General features: G+C 35.1%; 1 protein-coding gene across 3 annotated transcripts in view; it reads right to left on the reverse strand.

Annotated features, from left to right (window-relative positions):
* LOC114666408 (exocyst complex component 3-like protein 4) overlaps positions 1-17,018 on the reverse strand; it is an 85,393-nt gene that overhangs the window by 27,072 nt on the left and 41,303 nt on the right. For all 3 annotated transcript variants that reach the window (XM_028821256.2, XM_028821257.2, XM_051919702.1), the window contains exons 8-10: positions 16,628-16,729; positions 4,194-4,317; positions 3,986-4,105 (exon numbers count right to left, since the gene is read on the reverse strand). In XM_028821256.2, the coding sequence (XP_028677089.2) occupies positions 3,986-4,105; positions 4,194-4,317; positions 16,628-16,729 (346 nt within the window). The remainder of the gene's footprint in view (positions 1-3,985; positions 4,106-4,193; positions 4,318-16,627; positions 16,730-17,018) is intronic.

Raw genomic sequence — 17,018 nt, forward strand, 5'->3', positions numbered from 1 at the left:
ACTGTGGAAACCCAGCAGGAAAACATATAAACTCCAGGCAGGGAATACCAGCGACCTGACTCCCTGCGAGACAGCAGTGCTACAGCTCTGCCACTGTGTCACCCCCATGTGTGTAATTATTAACAGTATTCATTATTTAAACGAAATTAACGATTTATTTGTAAAATGTAACATACATATGCTAATACATTTCATCATGAAAGTAATATCAAGTGTAAATCTAAGAATTCTAAATGTGCTGAGAGTTGGAATATCATAAATGGAATGTGTTCTGTGTGGTGATCTATTGCTGTTTGCCACTGCTGTCAGGTCAGGAGGAAGCCCCAGAAAAAAAAGACAGCACAAAAGATGGTACGTGAGACTTTTAAAATGTATTGTGTATATGCAACGCTTGAATATAAAAGCACCACGAATGCATTTGTATGTCGGCATATTGCTTCACCACATCGAAACATTCAACAAACATTGAGGAGCACATATCGATCCCATAGGATCCTCAAAGCAGCTTTCTGTCACATGTAGATAGTAAACACAGACTCTGATGTCACACTTGTGCCCCCCGACTTTTTGCTGTTACAGGAACTCGCGCACGTGTCGCTTAAATTTCTGAGGACCTGCTCAGAGGATGTGTCAAATGAACGCTGGGAACACGTGGCAGCATGCGCATACGCGTTCTGAGCGTGAAGTATAAACAAGCCCTTAAACTGGTAAAAACTCCAGAAATAATTTTTTAACTGCAATTTTACAAGTGTCAGCTATAATAATTCATACTACAAATGCCTTCTGTTCAACGTGAATGCTACATATCTACAGTAGAGAATTACTGATATTATGCAATTTGCAAAAACATAATTTATTTTGAAAAGCTTGCCCTATGCAATGAGATACATGAATTTTAGCATAGTAAGATTTTTTAATGTTATTAACATGTCCTGAGATAACTAGGCCAACATTTCTATGGCCTTCAAAACTTCCATTGTTTGCTTGATATAATTTATCATTTTCACCTCTAAAAGCTAAACACTGACGTGCTGAAAATAATACAACTGCAATCTTTCTTTCACCAATCTTCACCATTGTCATTTTTGACTTCAACGTACCATTGTTTTTTCCCTGTGAGAAACTGTTAAGGCTTAAAGATTTTAATTCATTCCACTTTTTTACAGCTTTGTCAATGTTCTACAATCATTTTGTGTCAGGATAAATGAGTGGCTAAATGTTGGTAATCTGAAAACCTCTGATTATCTGTTAGTTTGGCTTTAAACTGAACAATTTACAACAAAAGCAAAGCAAACCATTGGATTTAAAAAGAAATAATTTTCATGCTTTGATAAAATCCTCATCTACTGTATCATAAGAAATTTAATTTTTTGAGGTGCTACTGGACCCTTCTGAATTATGAGTTCTGATAACTAATATTAATAACTGGTGGGCAGCTAGAAGGATCCTTTATACTAAATTCTATTGTTAGTTCAGCATAATTATTTACCGAGTTATTCTTATTATCACTTGACTCAGTGTCTCTTGTACTTGGGACAATTTCATCATTTAAACAAACTCCAGGCTGGTCACTTCTATTATTCAGTTTATATATTGTCCTTACCGTCCAACTTACATTTTGAAGAGACTGAGGTCAATTTCTGCTCATCTTCATCCAAATTGACAAATGTTAACATTGACCCTCGTAATTATTAATATATAATTATTATATCATAAGTTTCCCTATCTTTTGCAATAAAGAGCACCAGGTTTATGTTTAATTTTCCTATCTGACATTTTTCTAAACATGAAATAATAGTTGGGAATAAGTACCAGTTTACTTATGCATACACTAAACTTTAAGTAGGCACAAAATTAAACACAAAACTTTTGCCATCGGTAGGAAAGCTCCTCCAATTCCAAACAACTCAAATTACAAATATATAAAACCTCTTACATGTATGCAATTAAACAAATGTTTTTATGCCTGGATGAATTTAATTCTTGGATAGTTGTAGCTCATTACTTTAAGAAAGAATTTAAAACTTTAATAAAATTCTTGGTCTTGAAAATACAACCTTCTGGATACTTGTAATAGTCTTGACTGTAATGTAGTGATTCTGATAGCTGAAATAGAACTACTGCAGTAAGATTTTTCTACTGTATAATGTTTAGGAAATATTTTTAACAAGTGTTAACAAGACTCTTAATTCCTTTCCCGTTATACAACTGAACCAATGATGCTACTTGAGCTTCAACATTATGAGAATAAGAGATTTCTTTTTATTGATGTGATTCCAGTGGTGAAGCTGTTATTTGATTACAGTCTCCTGGAGCTGTAAGGCTAACCATAAAATTATGCAAACCATACAAAAATCAGCATGTATCTTAAAATGGAAATTTTTTTTTAAAAAAAGACTTCAACTTTATGATTTTTAAATGCAACACATCAAAACGTAAACCTTACATCAGAAGCAATAATAGAAAGACAAAATTAGAACTTTTTAAAAAGTACAGAGATTAATCAGTACAGTTTTAGAAAAAAGAATTTTGGAAAGATAAGATTTAGACACATCTCTGACAAAATGATGTCAAGATGAACATCTGAGCAAAGTAATGAAGTGCAGGCAATTTTAAGCATACCACTTCAATATTGAAACACAGTTACAGTATTCTCATGACATACTGTAGGTGCCCATTAGGTAATTCTGGAAATGGCTCACTCTTCTGTATTAATGATTGTATCAATCACTGCAAAAATAAACCATATTTCACACTTTTGTTACTGTTAGGACTTTTTTTTAATGCAACTCAGCTTTAAGCTATTCTGTTTTTTGTTTAACGTGATGGGGAATGCCATTATACAAACTCACTAATTCAAGCTGTCCACACATTTTTTTTGAAAATTTCCAATGTGCACCCCACATAGCTAATGTACACATGGCAAGCATCTAGAAATCTAGATCTGAAAACTAGAAAATGAGTGAAAACCTGATGTCACTTGCATTACCAAATGTGTGTCAGAACAGGATTTGGTTTTATTGACCAAACCAGGGGATATGAGACACTAGATTACAGTATTTACATCTCCTGAATGCTAATAGCTTTCTCACTGCTGTACATTAGACTGGTAAGATATTGGAACAATATTCACGATCAAGTACTAATTTTATTACACATCAGATTACTTCACATTTCCTTCAAACCTGAAAATTCCTACTCAAACCTGAAAATGTCATTTAATTTCCTTTTCCTTCATTACAGTGAAGGAAAATCGTAACATTTCATGAAGGGAACTTAGAAGAGGTATCTCTTGTTGAAAATGAATTATTTCTCACTAGTCAAGCTCCTAGCATGCATACAGCGTGCTGTTTCTAGAGTCATATATTGCAGAGGCATTAGCTAATTCTGAAGACTTACCCAGTGAAAAGGATGTGGACCTAAAATAGTGGAGGTGTTACTTCAGAAAAACCATAGGTTTTTCATGAATTTATTGTTGTATTGTAATTACTACTCATTACAGACTAAATGTTATGAGTTGTGCTCATTGCCAGCAGCAGCCAAGTTGACTTAATGCAAATTAATTTTCTGAGGTGATTTACACTTCAGTGTACACACATGCATAATGCATTCACTCGTACAAGTTTGCTTTACATGAATAATACGTACACTGAAGTATGATGTAAGATTCAACAGGACTAAAACAACGTAGTAGTATGCTAGCATGTAGAATGTATGCAGTATCTGATTGATATATACTATACATACTTTCTTACTCAATAAAACTCTCATGAAAGAGAATAGATTTTTCTTTCACTTATTTTTGTCTCAAGGGCAACAATTGAGTTTGGCTCAATGACACTCTCTAGAGACGACAACTGACATATGCAATATCTGATTGATAGAAAGGTTCTGGTATTATTTACTTACTAACTTTGCTACCCAGCAAAAATGTTGCGTAAAGGATAAAAATGATGCTGCATACTATAAGCCAGGAAATACTCACCTCTGCATAAGGAGGCATAACATTCCTGAAATGTTCTGTGTAGCACTCGGAAATGTCAATTATCTTCTCAAAATCGTTATTTGTTAGCCAACCTTCTGTCATGAGTCTATCAAAGTATGGCTATAAAAGCAAAAACAAAAAAATGAATGTTTGTTTTGTTTCTTATCTTTAAATTTTAATTTCAATTTGTTTTAGATAATTAATCAACCTTGGTTTCTGTTTTAAAGCAGTCCAGAAGTATATTTTTTAAGTTTGTGATCATGTCCTCCAGCTCTTTATTTAGTTGTTCAATCATTTCTAGGGATTGTTCCTTGTAGCGTTCAGTGGTTTGCCTTTAAGTGCAGAAAAAAGGAAGAAACAATAGAATGATTATTCATAGCAGAGAGGTAGAGCAGCAGAACAGATGCAGGTACAATAACAAGCTAATATCTGAAACTGCATTATTTTATAGAGGCTAACAGTTAAACAATTTTTTTACAGTTTAAAAATCATAGAATAATCACTGAAGTAAACTTTTTAAATAAATAGAAATATCTGTATTATGTAAATATTGTCTGATTTTCACCATATGACACTGAGGTATGAAGCAAATGGTTGAACTTCCAAAAGTGTGAAACAGGTTTTCAAAATATTAATACAGTATGTCCTCCATGATTCAAATGGCATATCTGAATACTATTTAGAGGTGATCAATGAGAATCTGGGCATTTTCCAGGTTAAGCACAATTGTGTTTGGATATGGGATAGAATTCAGGTGTCCTTTTTTGTAATCAAAATATTATTTGAAGATAAAATAAAACAAGTTTATATAAACAGACATAATTAGCTTTACAAAGTCCAGAAAAAAAGAGTGGGAACCCCACCAAGAGGCCCAACTGTTTCTTACCCTCAACCCTGTAAGTAAGGATTTGAGAAAGAGTTGCATAGGAGACAGAGCTTGTGCCATTAAATAACAGAAAGATCAGAATAAAGCCAAGCTGAACACGGGGATTTATTTAAGAAGAACAAAATGGTGAGGGGCTTAAACAAATTACGGTTCTCTCTGTCACTTGTTTGGGAATAGCCAGCTGTGTACTATTTCTTAACAAGTACGGTTATTTTCAACACCATGTTAAGTCATTGCTGAAGTGCCAGAGAGAGAGATATCGGAGTGCAAACTGAAAGGGCAGATTATAAGTTTCACAGACAGCATCTAAAAGCCTGTTTTACAACACTATATATTAGCACAGAACAATTTGTAATTATTGTTCAGTAATCAATCATTTGGCATATATGCCAACTTCTGTCTCATTCTCTTTGTCGCCTTTCTAAACTAGTGCTACAATAAGCTATTACAGGTAGGCTTTTTTTTTAAATGTCATATTAGCAAATAATAAGGCTGCTTTTATGTTTATTAGTATTTCTCATTATTAATCTCTTCAAAATCTGGTTGTTATCTTTCTGGAGTTTCCACGTTCCCCTTTGTCTATATGTGCTTTCCTCCTGGTCTTCAGGTTACCCTTTCATATCTCAAAAGATGTGCAGGTTAGGTTAATTTATTCTGTATGATTTTAAATGTGGGTGTGTGCATTAATGGACCCTGTGATTGTACTAGCGTCCTGTCCAGGACTCAAGTCCCCCACAACCCTGAATTGAATTATCTGGGTTTGAAAGTAGGCAATTTTATTACCTCACATATAACTAATGTGCCTTAGAGAAAAAAAGCAAAGAGCTTTCTTGGAAACCACGTGACTTCTACAGTCCCATTTCTCTGTCTCTACATGTCTATTCTTAGCAGCCATTAAAAAGCAAAAGGCTGGCACACAGCCATTGGGAATTCTGCCTCTCCTGATTTTGCAGTGGGAAATTTCCATGCCAAACTGAGCAGACGCTTTGCATATTGCAGATCTCAGAAACAGAAAGAAAAAATACACCAATACAAATCTGTCTATGGCCTTTATTTCCCTGAATTTTGGAAGAAGTGGGGTTCATATCCACATCTCCTTTTAAGATTTTGAAATCTTTAATCGATTACTTTTTGTACATCCAACTTTTCAAGGTTAATAATTTATTGTAGACCTACCCTTTTTTATGAACATTTACAGTTCCATAGGTTATGCCTCATATTTGTATTACGAGTGAAGCATGGAAAAGACGAAAAATGATGGAAAGAAAATAAGCATGAAAATGAACTCTTTCACACAGTATGGTTCTCTCAGCCACTAGATGGCACAGTAACTCTACAGTTCCTTTAAGGCAAGGGAAGTTGTGAGGTATTTAAACTGATTTGAGATCCGGGCTTCACAACTGCTACCACTGGTACTATGCTAATCTATCCTTTGTGTTATTATGTTTAGTCTTGAAATGTCTGCATTGTTTCTTAGACTCTTAATAGGGGATGATTGAAAATCTTATACATGCAACCAATTAAACTTAAACATAGGATAAATTTGATAATGATAAACTGGCAGGATTTGATACAAACATGTGAAGCAAACAGAATAAACAAAACATTATTGGAAAAGGTAAGGAGACATAATACTCAATATTTTGAGGGTAAGATAAACAAGACAGTTGTCACCAGAGGTATAGTAAGAACCTAGCACTGGTTATTTAGGCCTGTAGGCATATAGCTGCTCGTTTTATCTGCCGTGTTAAGACTCTACTTATCTCTTTTAAGCCTCCAGCATGTTTGACAAGATATCAGGATGCTGAATCATTCCTGGGTCCCATTTGTTGCATTTCTGATTGCCAATTAGGCTTGATTATACCCAAGTAGTGCCTTTTACACACATAAGATATACTAGGAATTTAAAAGGTATTTGCCAGGTAAGGGCATATATAAATAAAAGTCAGGAGTCAATATCCAGAGAAATTCTACCTGGAAAATTCATAGTTGAAGACTTTGTATAATTCTCAGTAACCTAGAGTATTTGCTCATGCGTGAACAAAGCTCTACATTTGCTAATTTCAGAACATGGTGCAATGACAAGAACTGTTCTAAATAATTGTAACCCAAATTATATCAAGTTTGATCAAGTCTGTTCGCAAGCCAAATTTCCTATATGGAAAAACAAACCAACTGTGAGGATGGTAATTGTGGAGCTTTTACTCAACTTCTGTGATCCCTCCTCCTAATGCCAAACCTTGTAAATAAATGGCCCATCCCAGAAAAATGTAAATAATAATAATAATGATAATAACTCTTTACATTTATATAATGCTCTTCTCACTACTCAAAATCTTCTCTATGCTGGGAGGACCCGGGTTAAACTCTTTGAAGCTCAAGTATTAGTTATTCAGGTAATGCTTTGAGTTATGTGTACAAAACAATGTACTGATGCCTCAGATCTACAGGTAGCTTTATAGAACTTGGACATATTTCACAAGATAATAAAGTTTTTTCTGTCTTTCTGCCATAAATAGTAAAGCATACAACACAAATGGTTAATTGATACATTCTTTTCAAAACTTTGTGTATGTTTAAATATAATTACAATGTGTTTCTATTTCACTTCTTGGACCCAAGGACATCATTGCTAAAAGTAAAAAGGGAATATGATGAAAAACCCTAGACACCTCAGATCCTGTTCTGTTATCTTCTTAGTGTTAAACCCAAACCATGTAACCAGAGATCACACAAAGGAAACGCAGCATGGGAAGGGCACGAGAACTAAAGCAAAGTACTGCTTCCAGTTACCCAACCTGTAGGAAACTTTCAAGGTATTACCATCCACAGGAGTGTGATATGCATGCTTCATGGTAGCCGAGGTATCTGTTTATCTGGGGCTAATTTGTGCACAATCCTATGCATCTGAGTAGGGGACGTAGTTTTTTGGAAGGGGATGACCTTTGGAGGCAATGCAGCAATAGGTGGAGTGTGTAAAAGTTGCTGGGGTATGTGCCTGTTATCCATGGACATACCAAATGGTGGATGCGATGTAACAGTGCTCTATTCAAGTTGGTTATGGGTTCCGCTTGTCTAGGAAGAGAAAAACCCTTTCAGATGAACTGACTTTTACATGAAAAACCCTCCTGGAAATGACCAGGAGGAGAATTTATTTATGATTTTAAAAAATGAGTTATTTATTCACACTGCGCTTAAGCCCTGTAATAAAGTTCATGGTTTAGACACTGACTTACTGTCTGTCTCTTCACTTGCCACTGGTTTATCTCGGTCATGATTATTCGATGCTCCTAAAGCAAAGGTTGCCATGAGATGCTGGAACAAGGCATTACAAGAAGCTAAAGTTCTCCATAATAGGAGAGGTGATCACTGGAGACTGAGATGTACTGACGTCATCCTTGCAAACGAGAAGTGGCTGAGAGTTTTTGTGTTCAGTGGTGTGAGAGTTAATTAAAGAAATACATTTTGCTCCTAAAAAGTTTGTGTCTTGGTTGCTGCTAAGGAGCCATGTAGTCATTTTTAAAGCATTTTTCCCTTTAGAAGGGTTTTTTTGCTTTATCTTTGCTTGCACAGCAACAAAAGCAGCTGAGTGTTTGGGGCAGCATTTGGAAAAGTTACTTGTTACTTGTACTTGTTCTTGTTATTTGTATTTAAACTAGCATTGGTGAGGCAGGGTAGTAAGCAGCAGTAGCTGAAACCGGCATCTTTGTAAGTAAATAATCAATGTTGCAGTGACAAATTGTTTTAAGTAACAGAAACAATTTTCCTTAGTGGGAAAAAAGGCAGTGGCTAACTTCAAAGCATTAAAAAAGGCTTCACGACACATAGGCAGGCAGCTAGCATTAAGATGCCAATTAGAAACAAGCGGCTGTATGAGCACACAAGACAGTAAGAAGTTAACTAGCAACGGCTATTCAGTAAACAAGTTTTTCTAGATTGAACAGTTCTTAGCAGTCAGGAAAGCAGAGCAGTTAAGAGGGCAAAAGCATAAGAGTTCATTAATACAAAGGAGTACAAACAGTGTGAGTGCACAGCTATAATTAGGAATAAGAGGATCACAAAGTTAGAAGAGCAGATAAAGAAAAGTAAAGTTAACCTCATAGAAGGATAAACAGCAGACAGTCGAGGGAGAGAATATTACTGGAGCTTACGGGGTCAGAAAGTGTAAAATAACTTTAGTATTTCTTTAATCTATTTTTTTTAACTTAATTTTTTTTTAGTTTTTACATTTAATTTAAATCATTTAATTTTAGTAATAAAAAAACAACTTTAAAAACAAGTAGTTTTATTACTACAAAGTCAAATTTTAATAATGAGGCCAGTGCAAACCAAGTCCTGTTGGATGTTGGACATTTTAGAGGATAGCTTGGAATTGCAAGTCTACTATAAGGGCTTCATCTGCAGGAGATCCAGCACCTTGACTCAGGGCCACTGAGCTGGAGGAGGAGTTGGCTGGCCTGTGTTGTAGTAGAGAATTGGCAGACATGGTTCAGGTGTCCTGTACAGAGTTGGTGTGTACCCCTAAGGTGGAGCAGGAGTAGATTCCAGGCCAGACAGGTAGAGATAGGTGGGTCAAAGTAACAAGGTGCAAGATAAAGGGTGCACACTGTGTGGGGGCATCAACCCCAAAACTGGAAATGACAAGCAGTTTTCAGGTCCTTGCAGAGCTGGACGGTGTCTCTGAAGATTCTGGAGTTGTAGGCAGGCTAAGCCCTAATGGGCTACCTCAAAAAAGTTCCCACATATACAGAAGTAGTGATAGTCAGGGACTCAATCATTAGGATTGCAGTGAAGGTTTGTCCAGAGACAGAGAGTCTTGCATGGTGTGTTGCCTTCCGGGTGCACAGGTGGGAGACCACCCTAGAAGGGTTGATAGGCTCTTGGCCAGAGCAGGTGTGGATCCAGTGGTCACTGATCATGTTGGAACAAATAACATACATATAGGTAGTCTATCAGTTCTACAATCTAAATATAAAGTGAATTTCCCCTTGGGATTAATAAAGTATCTATTTACCTAAAGAGTTATGTGGCAGGCTGTGGAGAATAACTGACAAGGTAGTATTCTCTGAAGTTCTGCCTGTATCACGCTTCAATCCTGATAAGAATGAGGAGATTAGAAGGCTTAACACATGGCTCAAATCTTGGTGAAGGAGAGAATGGTATAGGAGCATTGGGCCTCCTTTCAGAACAAATAGAACCTCTTCCACTGCAATGTGCTACATCTAAACTGGAGGGGCCCCAAATGAGTTGGACAGGTGTATGAGCAGGTTAGACAAGAATTGTTTAAACTAGGGAATGAGGGGTGCAGGAAGTTTAGGCAAGGCCAGGTTTAGAAGGAACAAACAGTGTAAAAAAAAAATTGTATAGTAATGAAAATTCTAAGGCAATGTTTAAATGCAAAAGTAAAACGAGTAACATATTTAAAAATAGCTTCCCTTAATGCTAGAAGTATCTAAAATCAAACAATTGAGTTGGAGTTGTATGTAGCGGAACATAATTATGATATTATAGCAATAACAGAAACCTGGCCAAATACTAAAGATGGGGATGAGTATAATATTGAGGGATATATATTTTTTGGAGGGATAGACAGAACAGAAAAGGAGGTGGGGTTGCTGTGTATGTCAAACAGAATTTAAATCAAAGACCTGTTCCGCTGGATGATAAGCCCCATCTTAGTGTGGACATTTGGCTTTGTTTGGGCATGTGGCACTGCACATTAGGGAAAGAGGTCTTATTTTGGGAGTGTGTTACAGACAGCTCAATGCAGACAATAATTTCAAAGCATATCTTTTTAGTAATGTTAAAAAGGTTAACTGGGATAACCAAATATCAAATAATTGCAAATATTAGAGAACAAGATCAAGAGTTTTTAGAAGTAATCAGTGACTGTTTTTTAACACAGTATGTTAAAGCACCAATGCGGGGTGAAGCCTGTCTAGATTTAGTATTTTGTAATAATCAGGATAGAATTGATGGTGTAGAGGTGATTGAACCATAATATAATGCAGTTCTCACTGTTTTGGAAGAGTGTAGATGCAAAAACTAAAACTGTTAAGTTTAACTTTAGGTTGGGAGCATGCACTGATTCAGCTAGAGGAAATTTTCAGCAGATGTGGAAAAGTCTAAGGAGGATAGACTGGGTTTAAAAATGTTTTAAATATAATACAGTAGTAAATTTAAAAAAAAACTCCATGGTGGGTTCATAGTTGAAAAGGAAACTGCAAAGGATAAAACAGCAGTATAAGATGTACAAGACTAATAACTCTAATGAGAAAAGCAGGGCATATAAGAACATGAGGGCAATCATTAAAAATGATATCAGGGAAGCTAAAAGGAAGTTAGAAAGATGTCCCAAACAGATTCTTTCAGTATGTTAGTAGTAAAAGAACAATCAAGGAGGAGGTGAAGTGCATATGGAATAGTAAAGGGAAATTAAAAAATGTAGCCGGTGAAATAGCAGATGCTCTAAACTTGCATTTTTCTGAGGTCTTCACATGTAAGGAAGTAGATAACTTCCCAGTGGTAAAATAGACTACTAAGGAGGGACTGTGAGTTTTGGAAATTGTAGAGGAAGAAGTACTGCTTAGATTAAATAGGCTGAAATCACCAGGACCAGATAATATTTACCCTTGAATTCTTAAGGAGGTTATCAAGTACATATATAAACCCTTGATGCATATTTTTAGGAAGTTACAGTTGGGAAATTCCAAAGAACTGAAAAATACAAAACATCCTGTTATAAAAAAATGGTGACCGGGCAGATATAAGCAACTATCGGCCAGTAAGCGTAATGTGCATTACAGGTAAATTAATGGAAGGAATTATTAAGGAAAAGATGGAGCAACACATGGCAAGAACAGGAGTTTTACTGAATAGTCAACATGGGCTCAGAAGACAGAGGTCATGTTTTATAGTCTATGATGAAGCAACAAAAGGATCTAATCAAAATGGAGCATATGATATTATTTATCTTGACTTGCTGAAAGCATTTGTTAAGGTGCCACATGAGAGGTTGGGCATCAAACTAAAAGAAGAGGGAGATTAGGGAGTTTGCAGATGGATGCAAAATTGGCTCAGACACAGGAAGCAGAGAGTTATGGTGCAAGGAACATTTCTATTTTTAATATATATAAATGATTTGGATAGGAATATAAAGAACAAACTGGTTAAGGTTGAAGATGATGCCAAGCTAGGTGGATTGACAGATAATCTCGAATCCGGGGAATCATCACAAAGGGGTTTGGACAGCACACAGGCTTGGGTAGATTTGTGGCAGATTAAACTAAATATAAGTACATTTAAATTATTACATGTTAGAAGTAAAATGTTAGGTTTGAATACACAATGGGAGATCTGAAAATTGAAAGTTCACCTTATGAGATGGATTTAGGAGTTGTAGTGGACTGCCAGACAGCGTTCAGAAGCCATTGAGATGCCTAACAAAATGTTAAGTTATATAGCACCCTGATGTGTAGAGTACACGTCCAAGGAGGTGATGCTGAAGCTTTAAAACACTCTGGTGAGTCTTAGTCTCCAGGCTACAAAAAGATCATAACAGTGCTTCAAAAAATACAGAGAAGAGCGACTAGGCTGACTCTAGGGCTACAGGGGTATGAATTCTGAGGAAAGATTAAAAGAGCCAAGCCTTTTTAGTTTAAGCAAAAGAAGATTAAGAGGAGACATGATTGAAATGTTTAAAATTAAAAAGGGAATTAGTACTGTAGATCAAGACTGTTATTTTAAAATGAGTTCATCAAGAACATGGAGGTCGCGGTTGGAAACTTTTTAAGGGTAAATTTTGCATAAACATTGGGAAGTTTTCTTTACAGAGAGAACAATAGACATTTGGAATAAGCTACCAAGTAGTGTGGTAGACAGTATGACTTTAGGGATTTTCAAAACTACACAATGTTATTTTAGAAGAATTAAGTGGATAGAACTTGGCAAGCTTTGTTGGGCTGAATGGCCTGTTCTCACCAAGATTGTTCTAATGTTAAATAAACCTTGAACATGCAAAAACTCTCTACCAAGAATAATACTTTTGGCACTCAAAGAGAAGATCTGAGAGAAGGTCTTGAACAGGCCAGAACTGCATCTTACACAGCCTTGACATTTAGTGGTAACAAAGTGGTCTAGAATAAATATATCCACCATGGCAGGATTAAATGACAATCTCTGGAGTCAAAAAATGTAACCTTTAAACATAAAGTATTATGTGTGCAGAAAGATTCTTAAAGGCAATATTGACTTTCAGGGATAATGATACAATATTTGTCTGATTATCATAAAAACACAGACTAGAATATACATTTCAATCTATCTGTATTGGCAGCTCAAGACATATGGCTGCAGGACCACCAATATTTCTTCATTACTGCATGCAATATGTTTTTAGCAAATAATTATTATGCTAAACTTATTGAATTCTGTTCTTACAAATATTTTCTGCCTTAAAATATATTTGTGTGCTCAAGAGATCAGCTCAAACGGTTCCTGGGTATACATTTTGCTGTGTGAATTGAATCCTGAATTATACCAGAATTGCAAAGAACCAAATGTTATTTAAATGCACATAGCACTGAACAAAGTTTTTTGACATTTGTTTTGAGATATGTTTTTAGCGTTGGTACAGTACTCCAACACTGCCCCCTGGTGTCCTCTATTAAAAAGCCCACAGAAACTTAAAGCTGGTTTTCTCTTTCAGTTTTTAGGATTATCCAGGTTGGCTGGTGCCTTATATTTATTGCCTTCCTATACAGTTCACAGTTTCATAGTCTTGAAATGTTTATAGATGAATATTAAAACAGATAATAAAAGAATGGAAATGTATGAATGCAGATGGAAAAATAAGCAGAATGAAATTATGGTGCATCAGCTGAGTTCTCTACTGAATTTTGATCGCTTTACATTTTCATGGCTGGATTATGTAATTGCTCAAACTGAATACCTGTAAATAAGCAATTTGCACCGTTATCTTAACTTGTCTATCTTCGAAAGGACCTCAACAAACAGGGGGAGCGAGTATGCAAACACTATTGATAGTCACTACAGATACACAGTGTATTATATACTTCTTTAGATTTAAAACCTTCAAAAGCAGCAAAGGTCAGGTCAGGTATATTTACTTTGGTACTTCTAGTCTTGTTCTTTGTAACTCCAAGTTCAGCTCATTTTCAAAGTTTCCATCAGTCAGTAGCAGAAACAGCTATGCTGATAAAAGTTACATTTGTTAACGGGGGAAGAGACAACAAATTAAAAACAAATCTGGTATGTTACGCTATGTCTTTTCTACAGTTTCTCAAAAAACATGAAAGGGACTCAGGGTAAATAAATTCTGAAGCTTTATTTTTTAGTACATTTTTGTAGCAATAATTGTAGTGAAAAGTCAAGCAAAATGACACCTTTTATTGGCTAACTAAAAAGATTACAATATGCAGGCTTTCGAGGAAGGGGCCTGAGTTGCCTCGAAAGCTTGCATATTGTAATCTTTTTAGTTAGCCAATAAAAGGTGTCATTTTGCTTGACTTTTCACTACATTCATAATGACTAACACGGTACAACACCCTAGTACTGTAGCAATTGAAATAGATAATATATGTAACTGTTCAATTTCTTACAGTACTAAGAGGAAATGGAGGCCCAAACCTCCTTTCATGTTTTGAAATTGAGATATTAATTTCAGGTCCTCTCACAACCTCTCAGAGGAGTTTAGTCCTTGCTTTGACTAGGTGATTCCAAAACATTACTTCAGTTAGCTACTAATGTGCTTTGGATTACTGGTGAATTCTGACAAACCTGAAGCAAGCACTTGTGTTCTTATTTGTGAGCTGTTTTTGTTTTCTCTCTTGCTACTTTTTAATTCCAATATAATCCACGTTGTTTCTTGTGAAGTAGTCATAAACACTGACTTAAGCTAACGTGAGGGAGGCCAGATAGCTCTTAAACGATCTGTTATTTTATAATTTCCAGACTATTCATTTGTTTTTAAGAATTATTTTTGATCACTGCCTGGTATAACTTTGGAATATATACGATGACAATGTCACTCAGATGGTAAGAGCAAAAGTTATTAAAATTTCTACGGGGCAGAGCAGGTCTAAATCATGCCAAGTTGTTAACAGAAGTTTTTAATAACATGACACTGACAGTCCCTTTAACCAGGGCTCACTAGGGATAATAACTTGTGTATATCTGAAAACTGCATGTCTCGTTACCTTGCACACCAAACTAATGAAACCCAGGAATTTGGTATAATTGTTTTCCTACAGACTCTCCTCTATACACTACTGGAAAAAACTGGAAAAAAAATCTCAAATATTTAATATATATTATTATTACTGTGAAATAATATTCATTGCCATGATGCAATAATTAACATTTTAATACTAAATGGCCACAAAAAAAAAAACATTACTGCTGCCTTGATGACTGCTAGTAGTAATTTAAGGTCCCTTGGGTTAATTGGTTGTATGCTTCATTTAGAATGAAACATCTTTCCTTATTTACAATAACAGAAGTACAACATGTAAGGAATTTCAATTGCAGACAGTACAAATGGATGGTTGCATTTGTTTCCTACAGGGTAATTTGACAAGGTAATCACAAAGCTATTCATGTCAACTCCTGCTCAACAGGATTTCCTTCCATGTGTATATTACTGTTTTGTTTCTTAGCAAAATTGCATCTTACAAGTATGTTGTATAAAGATTGTTTTGGCTATTTTAAGTAAGCTTTAAATCCAACATAAGGAAAGTATTATGTTAAAACTATGGATAGATTTTGACTGAAACAGGTATTTATGTTAGTAGAAACATGCTTGATTTTAATCATTTTTGTTTTTGCTCATAATGTGACTACAAATAAAATCAGTTTTAGTCTAAACCAATGATTCTTTGGTGGAGCTTTGTAGCTGTCAGTGAGACATTTATAATATTAGTTGATGTCACTGTTTATGATATTATATCTTTTGTTAGTCTGTATTCAGGAATGCATGGTCATGTGATTTTACATTTATAAGAAATTTTCAAAGATCTGCATTTTTACCTTAGTTTTAAATAGTTATTCATCTTTTTTTATTTTCTTTTTAAGTTACTTTTCCTGTGGCATTTTCTTCTTTTCTTCTTACAATTAACAATAAGTAGAGCAGTCACAGGTACAAAAGATCATTAAATGCTACTTCACAGTCACATTTACACATGCTTAATTAAGGTAGGGTTCCGCTTAAAAGGAGAAGTTGGTAGCAAAGAAAACTTGTAGCCATAGGAGTCCCCCAGGCTTTTATCCACTGAAAAATTTCATATCTTATTCTTTTGTTTAATAACATGATCAAATTTTGGTCTGTTTGAAATATTCAGAGAATTTGGGACTGTGTCAGATGAAACTGGCCGTGCAAAGTAAATGTAGCTTTTATAGCAAAACCAAAGCTTATGTTACTGCTTGCAAAAAAAGTCATACATTCTTATCCCCAAGTGACTTCACCAAATATCAGACATTTACAGATTCAGGCCTTGTAAAAGACATCTAATTGCAGATAACATCTGGATACACTGCTGACTATTGTTATTGAGCTATATTGTACTCAAAAAACGGTCTGCTCCTAGTACAGGACCAATAACAAATGTTACAAAATAATTCATGAACATAAAAGATGACCCATTTCCTCGAGGCAAAATAATCTCTATTCAAGAGAAATCCAAACCACCTGAATGACAGAATGAAATCAAAGCAATAACTAGCAAATTTTAATAACTTACTTTATGTCGTTAAAGCTGTTAATGTAGGCAATCATATGCATGCTCAAAGTTGAATAATCCTCCTTGAAGACATTTCTGATATTTCTAAATTCGTTTTGAAAACTGGAATGGAAATAATAAGAGTAAATGATATAGCTGTTGTTAGGATGCAGTGTTATGTAACAAATAAAGTATATAGAATTCACAAATATACTCCTACATTACAGTTCTATATAATGCTTTGGCAAGATAGAGACTTTCTAACAATTAAATTTAAAAAACAATATACTTTCACTTAGAATTCGTTGGAACTATTGTATATTTAAAAAGAGTCCTGCTTTACTATCAATAACATTTCAAGTTTTATTTACTATGCTAAAATGCTATAATGAACTGGTATAATGTTGTCTTC

The sequence above is a fragment of the Erpetoichthys calabaricus genome, chromosome 16 (assembly GCF_900747795.2).
Source record: "Erpetoichthys calabaricus chromosome 16, fErpCal1.3, whole genome shotgun sequence".
Classification (NCBI taxonomy): Eukaryota; Metazoa; Chordata; class Cladistia; order Polypteriformes; family Polypteridae; genus Erpetoichthys; species Erpetoichthys calabaricus.